The sequence below is a fragment of the Staurois parvus genome, unplaced genomic scaffold, assembly GCF_062004578.1.
Source record: "Staurois parvus isolate SC_StPar_1 unplaced genomic scaffold, SC_StPar_1.0 ptg001432l, whole genome shotgun sequence".
Taxonomy (NCBI): domain Eukaryota; kingdom Metazoa; phylum Chordata; class Amphibia; order Anura; family Ranidae; genus Staurois; species Staurois parvus.
The window spans coordinates 4,909,876-4,929,439 of NW_028319228.1; the positions used below are offsets into that span (position 1 = coordinate 4,909,876).

A 19,564-nucleotide genomic window follows, 5' to 3' on the forward strand; every position below is an offset into this window, starting at 1 on the left:
CATTTGTGTGCACACTGCACCCAAATGCACAGAACAGTTGCTTGCACTACTTTAAAGAGGGGCTGCAGTCATACTTGTAAAAATTAAAAGTCAGCAGCTACAAAACTGTAGCTGCTGACTTTTAATAAACAGACGCTTACCTGTCCAGCACTGTGCTCACCTGAGCCATTTTCTCCACCTGTCTTCGGTCCCCGATGCCTGTATCTTAACTGTGACAGTTTGTGGCTTTCACAGCTAGGTGCTCACTGTCCAAGCACAATCATTACCCCAGTCTTCTGGGACCTGTTACATGTCCCAAAAGGCTGCAGGGGGGTAGATTTTCTGCCTGGATAGCCTAGGCACTCAGAGAAGATACCTGTCAAAACCAGGTAACCCCCCGCCAAAAAAAAGTGCCATTTCTTTCAGAGGAGCAAGGGAGGAGTCCTTAAAGCAGAACTTTCCCTTACAGGTGAAGCTCAGCTTTAGGCAACGCCAGGCACCACAACGCACAATAATTTATCTGTTGGTCTGCCATTCACCCATATGTATCACGCAATAGTGTGTGGTCAGTTTGTGAACAAGAATATAAAAACGGATGACAATGTCTTACAATAAGACTATAAGGAAGATAAACTAATTAACCTAAACATGTATGTTCAAACAGCTGTAAAGGAAAGATAAAGGTTTTATTCAAACTTCATATTAGAGGGAGAGATGGATTGAAAGTTAAACCTCTCTACAAATTAATGTATATCTACTTGAGAGAAAACAAGGAAATAATTATTTGATATTTGGTGATTTACTCTCTCTCTTTTTTTTTTTTAATAAAGCAATCAACGGGAAATTGAAAATTGCTTCTCTGAAAATCATCTTAGAGTTCCTTTAAACCCCCCTCATACTCTGGGATCTGAGACGACATGGTGTAAATATATTGTATCCAAAGACTCTGGAAAAACAGGATATAAGCATATAGAGTTATTTGTTCCCTGTATAAATGCAGCTTTTATTTCATGTGCGGTCTCGTGGAAGAATGCAAATACAAGTGGTTTCCCAAATACTTACTTACTTACTGAAAATTAAGAGACATCTTCCTGGGTGGTCAGAACATTTCACAGACTGAAATAAGTTTGAGTGATGGAATGAGTATAACTATTTGTATCATTTCTGAAGACACCCTTCAATATGTACTGTAGGTTTGCAGACCAAAATATGAAAGAAACTATTTCAGAAGTGCTTCTTCACTTGGGTCAAAATACCTGAATTTTGGCACATTATGAAGACAGGAAAATCTTCCTCACTCTGTGAAGCTCTACCTGGTAATGGGGAAAAAGCAACTAGCATAGCTTCTTTAATAAAAAATTTTAATGTGCACTGTCTGAAAGCAGAAGAACCTGATAGGATTTATTGTACGATGTTGACAACAGCTAACGTATTGTACTCACTGCTGTGGTAAATGTCCTTAAAGGAGTTTATAATACAGTGTTTCTTCTGTTCTCCTACCTTGGTCAGATGTCAACAAACCTAAAACTATGTTTCTATGTTTTGGGAAGTCACTGGATCACCTGAAGCAAGCTCCCTCAAACATTGAAAGAACATACATACTCTAAGCCAGGGGTGTCCAACCTTTTGATTTTCTTGGGCCACATTAGAAGAAGAGGAATTGTCTTGGGCCACACACAAAATACACTAACAATAAGGATAGCTGATGAGCAATAAAAGTCAGGCATATCACAGTTAATGATCACTGATATAGATAATATACCTGAGTAATAAAACTTAATTAAAAAAAAATTTTTTTTTTTTATAAAAGTAAAAGAGGGCAACATAATACTAGTGAAATATTTGACACTGTTTTTGATAAACTAACACATCAATATCTGGTTTGATGAATGCAGCAGCAATTCTCAATGAATTCTCAAGGTACTTGTCAGATATTTTAGTTGCTCACAAATATATTTGATGCCGAAAACTGATGACATGAATAAGTGGTTGTTGTGAAGGGTGGGATCTTTTTCTTTGGGAAGATAAAATTTATAAAAATCCAGTAAAGAGACACTGTCACATTTTTCTTCAGCCACGTGTTCACTAAGTGTAAATGCATTAAAAAAAATCAACATTTTTAAGCTTAAAATTTTGTGTTGGGCCCATCTTGGGCTGCAGGCTGGACATCACTGGTGGATATGAATCCAGAAATCAGTAGTCCAGAGGAATGTATGCTAACAATACAGACATGGTGCCTGAACCACTTTGTTGTGCAAATATAGCCAACTATACTGTGGATTATGAACTTTCAACACCTTAACTATGAAGAAAGAACAGAATCTGCACAGGAAACAGAAACACAGAAGGCTAAAACACATATACCAAAGCTATTCTTTGTGTGCTCATCGGTGGTAGGCAACCAGGAAACCCAGAGTAAAGTCACACAAAAACTGAATACAGACCTCCCAGATTCCTAGGATGACACCCACCATCACCACTTATTTGGATTTAAATGGCGAGAGGTATATGTTGGGGTACACATTTTTTAACATGAATGGCTGTGTTAGAGTGCACATACAGCACATTATAAAATGAGTGTGCTGCAGCCCAGTAGTCCCTATGTGGCAGGCGGGAGTGTGTTTAGTAAAATAGTCAACCATCTAACACTACGGGATCTATGTATAAAAACTTTGCTATATCAATGTGACAAACGTGCACAGCCCCAACAAAAACTATTTTTATTATTTTGTAATATGATGGACTATGATTGTAAGGCCTCATGCACACTATGCTCTTCTGAATGCTTTTCTCCTGACAGGGAGTCCTAGTATTTAGGCAGGTTTAGATGTGTTTAGATATGTCAAGCATTTTTTCTGCCCAAAAGCTCCCCTCCTGAATGTGATTTTGGTTTATTCAGATTTCTGCCCCTAAAAGCCCCTGCTCATAAATACCAATAAACATTTATGGTGCATGGACACATAGACTGACATAGAGGGGAGTAAAAACAAACAAACAAACAAACAAACAAACAGGCATTTGACAGCTGAAGTGTGCATGAGGCCTTAGTGTCAGCTAGTGGCCTAATGCTTGAGGTATTTAAAAAATACTGCATTATGTCCACTAGATGGTGCTTACCATCATAGGAAATAATCATATTACACAAAATACAGTGATTTTCATTGGGGCATGAATGTTTTTTACATTTACATAGAACATTTTTGATATATAAACCGTGGGAGAGAATTCACTCTCTAGCACAACAAACTGTGTCAAATGTGATGTGAGGCAAGTAATTTCCCTTTATTAAAGACTTGAAATAATACCAGAGGAAAAGAAGCCCTGAAAGGTTGCCTGTTCCAAGGCACATACTGCCTTTCTGAGATGTTGCTTGCAGTTGACATTAAACTTGAACCTAATAAATACAACTGAAAACTTTAAAATACATCACATTTTGAAAACAGGTATAACTGTCAGTTGGCATATGTATCAGTTAATTCAAACAGAGTGCACAATTCTTGTTTGTAACATATTTTGCAACTGTAGACACGCTATTTTCATTTACAACCCACCATTGTTCTGTCTCTGCTTTGGTTCTCATTGCATGGATTGTAGTAAAATGCCAAAAGCCACAGCAGGTCATCTGAAACTTCCAAGTCTGATGTCAACAGCTGCTCTGCTGCAATGTCTACCCATTCGCCAAAGTGGATTAGTAGATACCAGGATTTAAAGACACAGTCAGCAGTCCTGCAAAAATCAAATATAGGATTGCAATATATTTAAGGAAAAATAACCATAATTCCATCCTAATGAACCCAGTGCACAGTTACAATTTGTGGAAAATGTAATCCAAGCTTAATAGGGGATGGGGGGGATCCAGGCTGTTGGGGGGGTGGGGTGATGTGTAGAAGGCAACAAAAAAATGAATGAGAAGAAATTCAACTAGGAATTATGGTTTTTGCTTTTTTTTTTTTTAAAACAAAATGTGCTATTATTCTTTCCCTATCATATCATGTAACATACAATGCAAGCAAATTATTGTTGCTAAATATTAGTACATATTGTACATGTTAAACATATTAAATACATTTTAAATGATACATATTAAATCGTAAACCTACCCCAAACTGGTATTTTTGTGTTGTGTATGTGGCTGTTTGAGATCTGAATCTTGAACTAGCATCCTGTATCACACAGGGACTCCAAGCATAAGATGGTATCACCATAAATAGCAGCTCTCTACAACTGTGCCCATTAGTCAAATAAAGTAAATATGACAACTGCTCAGATCAATTTATACCTAGTAAAAGGAAAGGAGCACATAGGAGTGGCAAGTCACAGAATAATACAAAAATGAAGAGGGAAAAGGCTACCTTCCAGGACAACTCTTAGTTTATACACTGGTTTATACAGTTGCAAGAAAAAGTATGTGAACCCCTTGGGATTACGTGGAGTTTTGCATGAATTGGGCATAAAATGTGCTCTGAACGTCATCTAAGTCACAACAATAGAAGAACAGTCTGCTGAACATAATACTACACAAACATTAGATGTTGCCATGGTTTAATTGCACATAACATGTAAACATTCACAGTGCAGGGAGGAAAAAGTATGTGAACCTTTGGACTTAATAACTGGTTGACCCTCCTTTGGCAGCAATAACCTCAACCAAACGTTTCCTGTAGTGGCAGATCAGACCTGCACAACGATCTGGAGTAATTTTGGACCACTCCTCTTCACAAAACTGTTTCAGTGTAGCAATATTCTTGGGATGTCTGGTGTGAATCACTCTCTTAAGGTCATGCCACAGCATTTCAATCGGGTTGAGGTCAGGACTCTGACTGGGCCACTCTAGAAGGCGTATTCTGTGCTGTTGCAGCCATTGTTTTGTTGAATTACTTGTAGGCTTTGGGTTATTGTCCTGTTGCATCACCCATCCTCTGCGGAGCTTCAGTTGGCAGACAGATGGTGGTACGTTTTCCTGCAAAATGTCTTGATAAACTCTGGAATTCATTTTCCCATCAATGACAACAATCCGTCCAGGCCCTGAGGCAGCAAAGCAGCCCCAAACCATGATGCTCCCTCCACCATGTTTTACAGTGGGGAGGAGGTTTTGATGTTGGTGTGCTGTGCCTTTTTTTCTCCACACATAGTGTTGTGTGTTCTTCTCAAACAACTCAATCTTGGTTTCATCTGTCCACAGTATATTTTGCCAGTAGTGCTGTGGAACATCCAGGTGCTCTTTTGCAAACTTCAAACGTGCTGCAATATTCTTTTTGGACAGCAATGGCTTCCTCCGTGGTGTCCTCCCATGTACTCCATTCTTGTTTAATGTTTTCCTTATTGTTGATGTGTCAACAAAAATGTTAGCATGTGCCAGAGATTTCTGTAGGTCTTTAGCTGACACTCTGGGATTCTTCTTTACCTCATGCAGCATTCTGCGCTGTGCTCTTGCAGTCATTTTTACAGGACGACCACGCCTAGGGAGAGTAGCAACAGTGCTAAACTTTCTCCATTTGTAGACAGTCTGTCTTACCGTGGACCATGAACATCAAGGCTTTTGGAGATACTTTTGTAACCCTTTCCAGCTTCATGCAAGTCAACAATTCTTGATCGTAGGTCTTCTGAGAGCTCTTTTCTGCGAGGCATGGTTCACATCAGACAGTGCTTCTTGAAACCAGTAAACCCAAAACAGGTGTGTGTTTTTGAAGGGCAGGACAGCTGTCAGCAACACATCCAATATCATCACACTGATTGGAGCCAAGGTTGGCTCACTCCTGGCTCCAATTATCTCTGGGAGAAGTCATTAAGCTAGGGCCTCACATACTTTTTCCTCCCTGCACTGTGAATGTTTACATGCTATGTGCAATTAAACCATGGCAACATCTAATGTTTGTGTAGTATTATGTTTAGCAGACTGTGTTCTTCTATTGTTGTGACTTAGATGACGTTCAGAGCACAATTTATGCCCAATTCATGCAAAACTCCACGTAATCCCCAGGGGTTCACATACTTTTTCTTGCAACTGTATATGTCCCAGGTTGGAAGTTTAGATAGTAAGGGACAACACTTTCCTGCAGGTGCCTTATTGCAGCAATATGGCTTCATAGGTATATGGAAATGCACCTCTGTTTTTAATGTAAAGTTTTGAAACAGATTTGCTTTTTGTACTAGATGAAAAATGCCCTGGGGAATTTTTGTGTTTCCTTAGCTAAATGCAACCTAATGATGCATTCCTTTTAATGCTAAAAAAAAAAACCATAGATAGAATATTTTCTTGGAATTCACTAAGGGACACAGGGCTGAGTAATTCTAAGACAGCTGGGTTATACTGCTGCCTATGGGAGATTTGACATTGGCAAACAAAGTTGTTAGCCATCCAGGTATAACCCTTTCCATTACGCTTCAGTTAAGTAGAAGTGGAGCTTAAAATAATATTAACCCAAAAGCAAACATTTACTATATTGCAGATTACCATTTCTTAGATGTGATAGCTTCATTCATTTTCTTTTTTAGGCTTTCTTTCTTATCTTTTCATCTGGAGATCCAACCAGTAAGTCTATTGTTCTTATAAAGAACAAGCTCTCCATCAGACTGTATTAGTTGCAAAGATGAGACATTCCATTTAACACTGGTAGCTTTTATATATTTATGTAAAACCTTATCCCCAAAAAGAACAGCACTGTTGCTGTAACTGCTTACAGAGTATTAGCTGGAGTTTGGCTTAAATTTTTAGTCTAAATCTGCTAGTCCATCCAACACTTCCTTTCCTCCCCCATGACTGACAATGCTGCTGTCCAAAGATGCCCCCTGTGCTTATTCATCTAGAGTGGGTGCACTCTAATACAGGAGGTGTGTTACTGGCTAGATCAAACAGAGGGAAAAAAGCCTAAAAAGAAAACGAAGGCAACCACCACATCTAATGATTGGTAAGCTGCAACACATTTCATTTTTGGTTTTGGAATTAATACTGCTTCAAAGACAGAAGGTGAGACCTGTATCCCTTAATGAACTCCTAGAAAAGGGTCTTACTGTAAGTCAAAAATCCTGTTTTCTGAATTGTTCATTAAGGGCAGAAAAAATCTGGAATGTGGGGTGGGCAAGAAATTGAACAAAATGCTAACAGGCCCACAATAAAGACAAAATGCTAACATAGGGAGCTAGATGAAGCTCATAAAGCTGCCTGAAGGCTTTACATGAGGCTGGCATAAGATGGGACCTGAATATCCACCTGGTAAATCCTAGAGAAACGTGTAAACCAAAGACCAGGTGGTAGCCTTGAAAATCTGAGAAACAGATGCCTGATGCTTAAAATCCCACGGCACTTACTGATCTAGTGAATTGTGCTCTGACAGGAAAAGGTGCAGTCTTGTCCTTAAGCCTGTAGGCTTGATGACGAGCTACCTAAGCCACCGAGAAATGGTGGACAGGAGACAGGTAGTCCTTAGGAAACTCTCCTAAGAGAGTCTGCAGAGAGAATGCAGAGATAGGAGAGTCAGTCAGTCTGAAACAAGCCATAGCTGGGAGATAAACTCAAACAGCTCAAATATCAAAACACTAGAGGGAAATCTTGGGTGTATTGGAGGAAGACAGAGAGATGGAAGAACCATGTCATGTTTAAGATCACATGAAGAAACCACTTTAGGGACAAGAGGCCTCAGGCATCAAGACATCCATATCTGCATGTAATACCAAAAAAACTTGCAAGACAAGGCCACTAATCTATAAATGGTCTCTAGAGGAAGACCTACCTGCTTTATCCAGGTTCCACCCAAATCACTGGAGAGTTTAAACAGTCTGTTGGACGTTGACTGATAAGGTCTGAGCTGACTGTTCCCTCAGTAAAAGGTCTTCTGGGTATCCCACTATAGGAATGCTTTTGTGAATGGAACAGAGCAAGCACGGGGGTTAGAATCATGGTGAAGATCTGAGGGATAGTGGACAGACCTAAAGGAAGGGTGACATACTTGTAAATGCTGTGTGTCCAAACAGAAATGGAGGAAGTGTTAATGTAAGGGAAATATAGGGATATGCAAGTAGGCATCTTGTTGTCCATAGAGGCCAGAAAGTTCCCAGGTGGAGACAAGATAATGTTTGCACTCAAATGAAGGAATTGAGTACCTTTAAACGCCAAAATGCGGCTAATGTTTCTATTTGCTTTGGGAAAAGCAGGGCAGGGACTACTAGGGAGAATAACAAAGTATAAAGAGCTTCTAATCTTTTATCCACAGGGTCTTTAAACACTGTAATAACCTTAAAAAGAACAGTCAGTGCTTTGTCAATACAGAAAATGGCCGTATCCACAAAGGGAATGGCCACTTCTTAACTCCTCCTCAATACGGTATTGCTGAGCCTGGTAGGAATAGCTTGTTAGCAGTAGTGAATGCACTGGAAATGTTTTTAAAGGGTGGGGACTATTAAGGGATCCCAGACTGGTAAGTCTAGAGAATTTAGATGCAGGTTGCTCCAGTTCTATACACGTGCACAATGGACTGGTCCAAGATGTATCCTTAAGCTTAAGAGTTATGCCAACAGACTGAACCTCCTCTGGTAAAAACGCATCCAAAATGTTTAAGGTACATTTCTTAGCATCCTCAGCTGAGTGTGTAGAAGCAGCTGCAGTTGTAGGCAATTCAGAGACTTTGGAAGAGAGGGTGAAGAAGTACGCTTGTGAACCTTGCATTCTGATTCAACTATTGTGGCAAAGATTTTGCTTATAAGCATTGACATAGTTGAAGAAAATTTCTCCCTGGATAACACAGACGAGGGAGCTAAGCCTGAGAGAGCTATTAAAAACTCATAGGGGTGTGTGGACTTCAGAAGGGAACAGCACATATACCAACAATGGACTAGCTTCAAAAGCAGGAGCGTTAATTAATGACCGTCTATGACTGAGTCACTGTAAGGCAGCAGCAGGGAGGACAGACCCTGAGCCTTGCTGGGAGCCAGTGGTGGCTCTCTTTACACGAAGAACAGGAGAGGAAACATGTACATACCAAACAGCCTTTGCTCCCTGGCAGGCATACTCCCTAAAGAGTCTTCAGGGACAAGATTCCACCAGCAGGTATATCACAGCCCTGGACCTTGTAAAGCACTGCATCTAACACAGTACACCAGGTGTCTGTCAAAAAGCATGACATTCTTACAGCTAAATTAGACAAATACAAAGTGCTAACTTTACATCTTAATAAGGTTATCCTCTTTTGATACATAGGGACCAGACTGGCTTATTGCCAGGGAAGGGTATGGATATCAATCTGCATAGACCATTCACGATCACTGCGAATGCTGGGAGCTCTGAGGCCCTGGGGGTGGTGGCCTCTCCTGATTCTGAAAAGGCCTTTGACTCGGTGAAGTGGGATTATTTGTGGATGGTGTTGCACAAATTTGGGTTTGAGCCAAATTTTATATCTTCGATACAATTTATGCAGTGGTGTATTTAGGTTTTGTGCTGCCCTAGGCAACACAAAAATTGGTGCCCCCCCATGCTGAGAGAACCCGACATTGACAAAGAACACCCCTGTCCCCACCCGAGACAGCCTTCCACTATCACTGCCCCCCATACTCCATCCACCATCCCCCATGGCGAGAGAGAGAAAGACACACACCTTCACAGCTCCAGACATCCCCAGGAATGAGAGTAGGGCTGTGGGTACAATGTCATGAAACCCGCAGCCTCTTTTGGAACCCACCAGGTCCCCATGCCGTGTGTGTCCTTTCTTCCATCCCTTCTTCTGAGGGGCAGTGCTGCCCCCCCTGCAAAATGCCGCCCTAGGCAAATGCCTTGTTTGCCTTGTGGTAAATACACCCCTGAATTTATGTATTCTGCCCCTACTGCTAGAGTGTGAATGAATGGCATCCTATCTGCATCCTTCCTGCTCCACAGGGGCTTGAGGCATGTGTGCTCCCTCTCTCTGAGCCTCTTTGCCCTGGCAGTTAAACCCCTGGCACTGTTGCTGAGAGCATCCCCTGTGGTCCAGGGTATCTTAGTGAGCCCTTTGATAGAAAAAGTATCTCTCTTTGCAGATGATACCCTTCTGTACCTTAACGATGACCAACAGTCCTTGGCTGAGGCCCTGGGATTTATTAACCTTTTTGGTTCATACTCGGTATTAACTGAGATAAATCAGTGCAGTTCTCCCTGACCCAATCAGCGCCTCCTCTGAATTTGGCTGTCTCTTTTAAATGGATCTCTTATTTTAAGTACCTGGGCATATACATTCAGAGGGATTCAACAAGCAACCTGACTGACAATCTCTACCCATGCAAAGTATGCAGTCGCTGCGCTAAACTCTTGTAGGTATGGTGAACCTCGTTAAAATAACCTATCTTCCAAAATTTCCATATACACTAGCTTTCCAAAAGTATTGGGACGCCTGCCTTTACACGTACATGAACTTTAATGGCATCCCAGTCTTAGTCCGTAGGGTTTAATATTAAGTTGGCCCACTTTTGCAGCTATAATAGCTTCAACTCTTCTAGGAAGGCTGTCCAAAAGGTTTAGGAGTGTGTCTATGGGAATGTTTGACCATTCTTCCAGAAGCGCATTTGCGAGGTCAGGCACTGATGTCATACGAGAAGGTCTGGCTCGCAGTCTCCACTGTAATTTATCTCAAAGGTATTCTGTTGGGTTGAGGTCAGGACTCTGTACAGGCCAGTCAAGTTCCTCAACCCCAAATTCGCTCATCCATGTCTTTATGGCCCTTGCTTTGTGCACTGGTGCACAGTCATGTTGGAACAGGAAGGGGCCATCCCTAAACTGTTTCCAAAAAGTTGGGAGCATGAAATTATCAAAAATGTCCTAATATGCTGATGCCTTAAGAGTTCCCTTCACTGGAACTAAGGTACCAAGCCCAATATTGAAAAGCAGCCCCACACCATAATCCCCCCTTCACCAAACTTTACACTTGGCTTGATGCAGTCAGGCAAGTACCGTTCTCCTGGCAACCGCCAAACCCAGACACATCCATCAGATGGCCAGACAGAGAAGCGTGATTCATCACTCCAGGGAACACGTCTCCACTGCTCTAGTCAAGTAGCGAAGTGATTTACACCACTGCATCCAAAGCTTTGCATTGCACTTGGTGATGTGAGGCTTAGATGCAGCTGCTCGGCCATGGAAACCAATTCCATGAAGCTCTCTACCCACTATTGTTGTGCTAATCTGAAGGCCACATGAAGTTTGGAGGTCTTTAGCTACTGACTCTGCAGACAGTTGGCGACTTCTGCGCACTGTGTGCTTCAACATGCACTAACCCCATTCTGTCATTTTAAGTGGCCTACCACTTGGTGGCTGAGTTGCTGTTGTTTTCAGTTGCTTCCACTTTGTTACAATACCACTAGCAGTTGACCATGGAATATTTAGTAGCAAGGAAATTTCACAGATGGACTTATTGCACAGGTGGCAACCTATCATGGTACCGCACTTGAATTCGCTGAGCTCCTGAAAGCAACCCATTCTTTCACAAATGTTTGTAGAAGCAGTCTGCATACCTAGGTCCTCAATTTTATACACCTGTGGCCATGGAGGTGATTGGAACACCTGAATCCACTGATTTGGATAGCTGTCCCAATACTTTTGGCAATATAGTGCATATTCAGACATACTGCTGTACCTATACCCAACTCCTTTTTTTCTAAATTTAACCAAACGATTACCTCCTTTTTTTGGGATTGCTCTACTCCCAGAGTGGCCAGGGCTACATTACAACTCCCATTGTCTAAGGGTGGTTTAGCATTTCCCTGCTTTAAGAAATACTATTGGGTGGCTGTATTTGTTATGATCCGATGGTGGTTTGCCCATGTGCAGTCTAACCCTGCAGTGAATTTGGAAGCAGCGCTGCTGGGCTTATATTGGAAACTTAGCAATTTGGTGTACAGGGGACCCAGATCCAACCCGAATATTACCGCTCCAATGAAAACCACAGTGATGGCCTGGAGACAAGTTACAGTGGCTCTGAGTGAGCCCCACTGTGGGGTAATTCCTCTCTACTACACTTGAGGTCCGTGTCAGACCCACAGGTTTGGGCCCGGTTTGGCATCAGGACAAATAATGCCTGATGGGTGTCTCCCTTCCTTTGCAGAGTTGAGACGTAAATTTCAGCTGCCTTCCTGGATGTTCTTCAGGTTCCTACAACTTAGACACACTGTTCAGGTGCAGTTTCCTGATGCCATTACTTTAGTCCCTCACTCGGTGGATAGACTTTTAATCTCTAATATAGGTAGAATTTTTTTCTTCCTTGTACCTAAGAATTAACTGCAAGGATACTGTCAGGATTACTCTATTATATAGTGCATTGCAATGAATATACCCAATTTAACTGATGAAGATTAGGATGAAGGGATTTGGCAGTAACTTCCCCTCATCATTTCTACTAGGGATTGCTTTATTCATCTAAAATGTCTCCATAGGGTTTAGTATAACCCATGGAGATTGCTGGCCATCTATTGTACCGCTGATGAGTATTGCTTTAAATGTTGCCAAGATGTGTGAAATTTTATCCATATGGCCTGGTCCTGTATGGATCGTTACTGATATTAATGCAATCAGTGATGCACCCATTGCCATGGAACCCTTAATTCTGCTGCTCAGCATAACTGATAATCTGACTACAACTTCTCATAAAAAAATTGTTTATATCTTACAATGCATTTTATGCATGGAAAACAATTCTGTCTAAGTGGTAGCTGGCGGAACCCCTGACTGTCTTTGCTTAGAGGTCCGTGGTCAATGAAGTCCTGCCTCTTTTCAGGTTCACGTACATGCAACATAACTGTCCTCAAAAATTTGAGAAAATCTGGTCAGATTTTAACTTTACCCTTTCCTCTTCCCCTACCCCCATCTTTCTACCAATTAAGGCTGTGATGCTGCAGGATGTGAAAAGGCAACTATATATTGTTTTACCTCTTCCCTTCATTGGACACTGTTTATCTTGTATGACTACCTCTGTGACCTTTGCATATGATTGCCTACAAACTGTACCCTGACCATCTGCTTGAGCATATACTACCCTGTATGCACATTGTTGCATGTACTTTAATTGAATTCTATCTTTAAAAAAAAAAAAAAAAAAAATGGACAAACAGAGGTGTGATGCCACCAACTATCAAAAGTTTATATTTGGAAGTAACTAAGATGAATGCAGAGGCAATTTAATCAGGTTCAGTCTGGTATATCTATTGAGACAGAAGACAAATTAGCTTCCTCCCAATCGGAAGCTGTTTTATTTTAGAGAAATCTACAAAAATAAGCAGACTTTTCATCATGAGAGTTCTCAGATACTGAGAGACAGGTATTGAATAGGGGACTTAACTGTGTCCCTATGTATTGTATATAAGTGATAGACTTATATTAGATATTGAACTATATTTTTTTGTGTATCCAAGTTTATTTCTTCACTACAGACTATCATCAGGAGCTAGTCCTGTATTTTTATATTTTAGAAACTTTTATCAAAATTGTGAAAAGAAATATCAGACGCATCAATTCGTACAAGATCATTAAGGCGCAGGCTCTTAAATTTCACCCAGACCTAGTGAAAGGTTCTTCAAGCTAATTGCAGTGACAACATTCTTGTCATAATACCAGCCGACAAAGGTGGTGAAACTGTTGTTCTGAACAGCATAGACTATTTGTCAGAGGAGATGTACTAGCTCTCTGACTCTAGCATTTATCAAAAACTGGCTGGTGATCCTTTGACCTCTATAAAATCTAAAACTAACACACGCATTTCATCTGCACACCTGATTAGTACCACTGATGGGAAGCTTAAGAGGTTTTTATGCACAGATTACCATCTCACACCATTTTTCTATTGCCTTAACAAAATCCATAAGAACCATACTAATCCACCACAATACATTCCAACCTCTTGTATGTCCATACCTTCATATCAAAACTGACTTTCTTAGCTCCCTTTAGGGAGCTAAACCAGTGTCTACTTAATTTTTCTTTCTCACTTGATTATACCTCTACCCAGAATAATTTCTTAGATGCTGACATACACCTAGATCTTGATCAAACTGTTTATGAATGGGGGAGATGGAAAACAATGTTTAAGAAAATCCTACAACCTTTACTAAAGGGATCAAATTAAAGAGTGAACTAAAGTTCCTCTAAAGTTTCACAATTGGAAGCCTCTGACACAGGGGATTTGAAAGCATCAGGGATGCCAAGGAGTTCAATCTCCTTAGTATTTTCATGATATGGTCCACACATGAAGGAATCAAAAGAGAGCATCTGGGTGAATAGGTTTATATGCACTTGAAACCACTAGTAATGAGACTATCAGGATATTAGAGATACCAGTGCAGTCGTGCCACATATTGGCAATTTAAATCAGAGGCTGGTATGATATAAACTACAATGGATAATAAAGTCCTCTACTCTTCAATCCGATATCATCTAACACTAATAGCGTTGAAACATGATTTAAATAACTACAGTACTTACAATATGTTATTAATATTTGCTATTGTCTGCTGTGTTTCTTTTAACAATTTAACAATTTATTTCTTTCAACGGAGTGTATATATAAAAATGAGGGGCTTATGTGTAATACCTGTAATGTGGTATGTTTTTTCCTGTCAAGAGTGCTCTCCTCTGTATGTCGGTTGCACCATTCAGTCCTTAAGGATATGAGTGGGAGAACATTTTTGCGATGCATGAACTTGAAAGTCAAATAGCCATCTAATGTGTCTAAACATTCTTTACACATTCATGAAGTAATATGACATATTTTTCCTTTTGTGGCGTGGAGAGAGTACTATTAACATATAGAGGTGGTACTTTAGCTTGATGCTCCTTGAGGGTGAAGTGTGGTGGATACTTAGGTTATGCTTGAGGATTTCCCTAGGTCTAAATAATCACTGGGATATCAGTCTTTCCCTAAAATAAGGTTAATCCTATCTTGTTCCTTGATCTTATTTTTTGGGAATGGATAATGATATATGTTTAAAGTAGCATTTTTTATGTAGACCCATAAAAAGGTTATGTAGTGATGTTATGTGTCCTTTTGTATTATTTTCCCTAGGCAGACAGCTCTTGTGGGTAAAATGGATTGAGAGGGCTAGATTTTCCCAGTTAATTACTTGTGTTAGAAGATTAGACAGAAAGCTAAAAAGTGTATGTACGTTACATATGCATGCATGTTCTGCCATTACAAACAAGTATGTTTATGCAAATGCAATTCAAGGGGACAATTATTCAGGGGTTAAAGTAGACCTAATGTAATTTTAAAAGTTATTTTCACTCTTTTAAATCTGCACTATCTATTGATTCATGAAAGTTCTTGGCCTCCATTGTCACCGTGTCGCAGGCAACAATGTCACAGAGACCACAAGTGTCCATCACTGTCACTGTCATGCATGGCTAAAAGAAGCCATTGTAGATCAGCAGCACTGAGATGCAAAAAATTATAAAAAAAAAAAAGTTGAAAACAGTATTTTATTTAAAAAGAATACAAACTATTTAGGATACACAGTGCAAACTAAGTGTCATTCAGTTAGGGTTAGATCTATTTTAACCTTCCAACCCCTGTTGAATCACTATGGACTATAAGAAAAAGAAGCCTCTTGGGTTCCCTCTGCTAAGAGGATTCTAGCAGGTTGAATTTTCACAATTTCCTTGTGCATAGGTTTTGGAAAAAAATGTTGTTACCTCTCTTCCCTGTTCATACTTCTGAGAGTTTTAACGACAGTACACAAGTGTTGAATGCAGGCATCAGACGATAATCCTGGAAAAAAAAAAAAAAGAGGAAATGCTAATAAATTCTTCTTAAAACCAACTGAACTTTACTGATAGCTTAAGGGCAAGAAGGACAAAAGTTAAAAACAACACAGCATCCATTTTAGGATGTACCTCACACTCCTCACTCTGTGCTGAACCTTTCTCATTCTTCGTACAAACTGCTTCTGCCAGGTCCTTCTTACTCCTCTTGGAAACCACTACTAGTTACTTTACTCAGTCTTCCTCTACAGCCCAATCAGTTGGCATTTATATTCATTCTTCCACCTGTATAAATTAAATTTTTTACCTAAATTGCTATACTCATATGCACTACAAATAAGCATTTCTGTTAATCGACTCTGGAATCTACCCTCACACATTTTTAAGTATATATGGAGAAAGGTTAAACCTAGAGCAGTGTACCCAAATAATGGATTCTTTAATGCCATTGTTTTTTATGATGTTGCATATTTCTGCTCTGTTTGTGACCGTAGTTTCATTTACTGTAATTACCTCCTTGCATACTTGTTTGAAAATGTAAATAATGAATGTAAAAAAAAAAAAACCTAGAGCAGTGAAAACTACTATCAATCCTCAAACATAACATTGCCTCATGGTACTATAGAGATCCTACTCTGGGTAACTTTCATAGGCTAATTGGTGCTCCCCAACATAATACATAATCTGCTGAGGCTGTCAAAGGAAATAGAGGCCAAATTAAAAATCTAAATCACATTTCATTATTTGGATTGTGGAACAGATCCAAAAGCTTAGAGAAGGTGATTTCATCCAAATCATAATCTAATCTGATTTCATCTATTGTAATTGATTCATTCAGCACCATTGCAATATGTCATGGATAACCTATATTCTTCCATCTACACATTTCGAATGTTAGCGTTTGTCTGGTAGATGAAACATAAGCTCACCTTAACCCAGAACATACATTACAATGGTGGCATGGATCCCTTTGATTACTTGCAGGGCAAACACAATATTATTCCAATGAGGGAATTATACTGTTGCTTGCAAATAAAACACTTCAAACAACCTACTACCTCTGAATAAAAATGCACATAAACCCACATACCCTAGGTAAAATATCCTATCTATTGTAGCAATCGTGCACTCAGAGATGGACGCGGTCCTCCATTTTGTTAAGAATCTTCCATTTTGTACCATCTCTCACTCCCAAAGCAGGCTTCCTCCTCCAATCATCCCCCCTCCCTCGCTGTTGAGTGAAATGTGGTCGGTGTGTGTTTGCAGAGATCACCGGCAACAAACTCAGTGGGAGGGCGTCCAGGCTATAAAACCTCACTAGCTCGGTGCCCCTCTGTCTAAGAAACTCTTGCTTGGAAAGGGATCATAAAAGCGTAAACCAAGTCCCTCACTGAGTTCAAAGACATTCCAGATACGTCATAAACTAGACACCACATGCAACATCCATTTTCCCCTATGATTTCATATCTTGGATTATGAAAGACTTACACAAACATGGAGCACATATTTGGATGGCTCATTTTAATACAAATCGTTTGATATATTATATCCTCTAGCTGTGATCAACAGGAGAGCAGAAAATAATATCTCCTTAACCATCCCAGCAGGTATGTCATATTTCATATGTAGACATTCAGCAGACGATTATGCGTATTAATCTACCCGTGGGTGGAATGTTACATGTACCTAAGAAAAGTTATTGACCAAAGTATAATTTCTGAGGGATTTGGTCGTAGCCTGAGGTCTCCACCTACAACTCCCTCCCCAAATGAGGCGATTGGTTCTCTGCTTCAGGGAGACACCCTGCTGAGTTCCTAGATAAAGGCTGCGATGCTTGAAGTTAAGCTAAGCTGAGGTGTGTGAGAGTTGAAGAATCTCCTGTTTTAACATCGAAACTGACAGTGGGAGATAAATCCTTTGCTCTGAAACCTGATCTGCTTAACCCAGGACATGTGGCAAGTACTTTAACCCTCTAACTTTTCTCTGTTATCTCTTTGCTGTGCTATTGTTCTCTGTATATATATATATATATATATATATATATATATATATATATATATATTGGCTACATCTTTTTCTGTAAATATTTTTATTGCACCCTTTTGACTTTTTAGTAAAAAATCTTACTTTCAGAAAGTGTTGAACTGTTTCTAACGCCTTTAATGCAAACTAAGAATTCCTGCCGCTGAAGAGTGCTACTGTGTGTGTTTAACCCTCTGTATAACCTGCCTGTGGTGACAGTGGTATACAGACGATTATCCAGCCATCATAGTGGTATTGCTAATATTGCCAAGTTTCCTCTTTCTCTGTACAAAAAGGAGGTGGTGGCAGTGTGAAGGGTTAATTGCGTAATTAACCTGACCCAGTAACAATCGCTCTCAGGCTGCAGGTACACAGATTGTAGTCCAGTAGCTGGAAAATCTGTGTGCAGGGTGCAGCTGGGCGTGTCATTGTTACGCACGTGACAGTGCGGTTTTAGATTGGCTAGTCCTTCGGTCACGAGTTTGGTGAGAAGGGCTGGGGTCTGACGCCGCAATCGTCACATCTATAATTCCCAATTACTGTCACGCCTGCTTCTCCTTTTTCCTATACCATCGAATGGGAGCAGGAATTACAATATTCAGTAACAGATGATCTCCATTTGGACAAATGAACCCTAAATGTTCAGATAATACGTTAGCTGTAGAAGTCAAGTATATGCTCCTACTTAGATGGTACCTAGTTCCCTCTTGTATACCCAGAGCAATTCCTTCATATCCTGCAACATACATTTGAGGATGTTCCCCTGCAGGGCACTTTTAGGCATATATTTTATATTATATTGTATACAGTTTTTATTAATATAATGTTATAATTGATTATGGTTTTATGGTATATGATTTTGAGCATGTGTATTTATTTTGACTAATATACCCTCCCACTGTTTTTTGAAAATATGTTTTCTTATATATATCTGATGTCCTGAGACAATATCCGTGGTGTCAGTTTATTAGCCCCCATTGTTTTGTATTGTTTTGCAATTTTGGTATGTAAGGGGTTAAATGCATAGATGGATAAACTGACCAATACAGGGTTAATTGCACATATGGACAAGTGGTAGGACGCCCTACACATTCCATGTTTTTGGCTGAAAAGGAACCAGTTAAATTGTTGAGGAGACGGATATAAAGGTCAGATCGCTGCGCCATGTAACCAACCCCTGTGACAAAGCCGAACGTGATGAAATGCCGGGGTGTAGTTATGCGGCGACCGAAAGTGGTGTCTATCCTGGAACAGGAAGTGACGTGGTGTCTGTGTCCGATAGTTCCGAAGGTGGTGAGAATGCCAAGCTAACATGCACACCTTGTTGTGACGCTATTTCATGAGATGAGCTGATTTTAACTTGTTTTTTGTAAGTGACTTTTTATTAATAAATTTATATTCAGTTGGTTACTGTACCATTGGAGGCTATTCTTTTGATTTCAATATTTGATTTGAATATCATTGAGCCGATGGGAGAAGTGTTCTAATGATATGATGCCTTGAGGTTATCGTGGAGTCCTTTAAGTGAGATATGCAGGGGCGGACTGACCATTTGGAAACTCGGGCACTGCCCGAGGGCCCGGGGTCAGTAGGGGGGCCCATGAGATGCCCCTGGTACCTTTTTTCATAGGCTTTTTTGAGTTTGGGCAAGGACACAGGGGCCCCATGATCCCCTATTGCCCGGGGGGCCCATGAGTTGTCAGTCCGCCCCTGGAGATATGCAATTCATGAGAATGGTTGGCATATTCATTTGGTCAGTTCTACCCTAAAGGGAGAGGGATTGCTAAAGCACATATGGTATGTGGTGGATGTTTCAGGAAGAAAAACAGCACCTAATTTGCAGCATTTTTATGAACA

The 19,564-nt window shown here is 40.2% G+C and overlaps 1 protein-coding gene across 4 annotated transcripts in view; it reads right to left on the reverse strand.

Moving 5' to 3' along the window:
- FANCC (FA complementation group C) overlaps positions 1-19,564 on the reverse strand; it is a 307,766-nt gene that overhangs the window by 12,350 nt on the left and 275,852 nt on the right. For all 4 annotated transcript variants that reach the window (XM_089662131.1, XM_089662130.1, XM_089662132.1 and 1 more), the window contains exons 13-14: positions 15,617-15,692; positions 3,531-3,705 (exon numbers count right to left, since the gene is read on the reverse strand). In XM_089662131.1, coding sequence (XP_089518257.1) covers positions 3,531-3,705; positions 15,617-15,692 — 251 coding nt within the window. The remainder of the gene's footprint in view (positions 1-3,530; positions 3,706-15,616; positions 15,693-19,564) is intronic.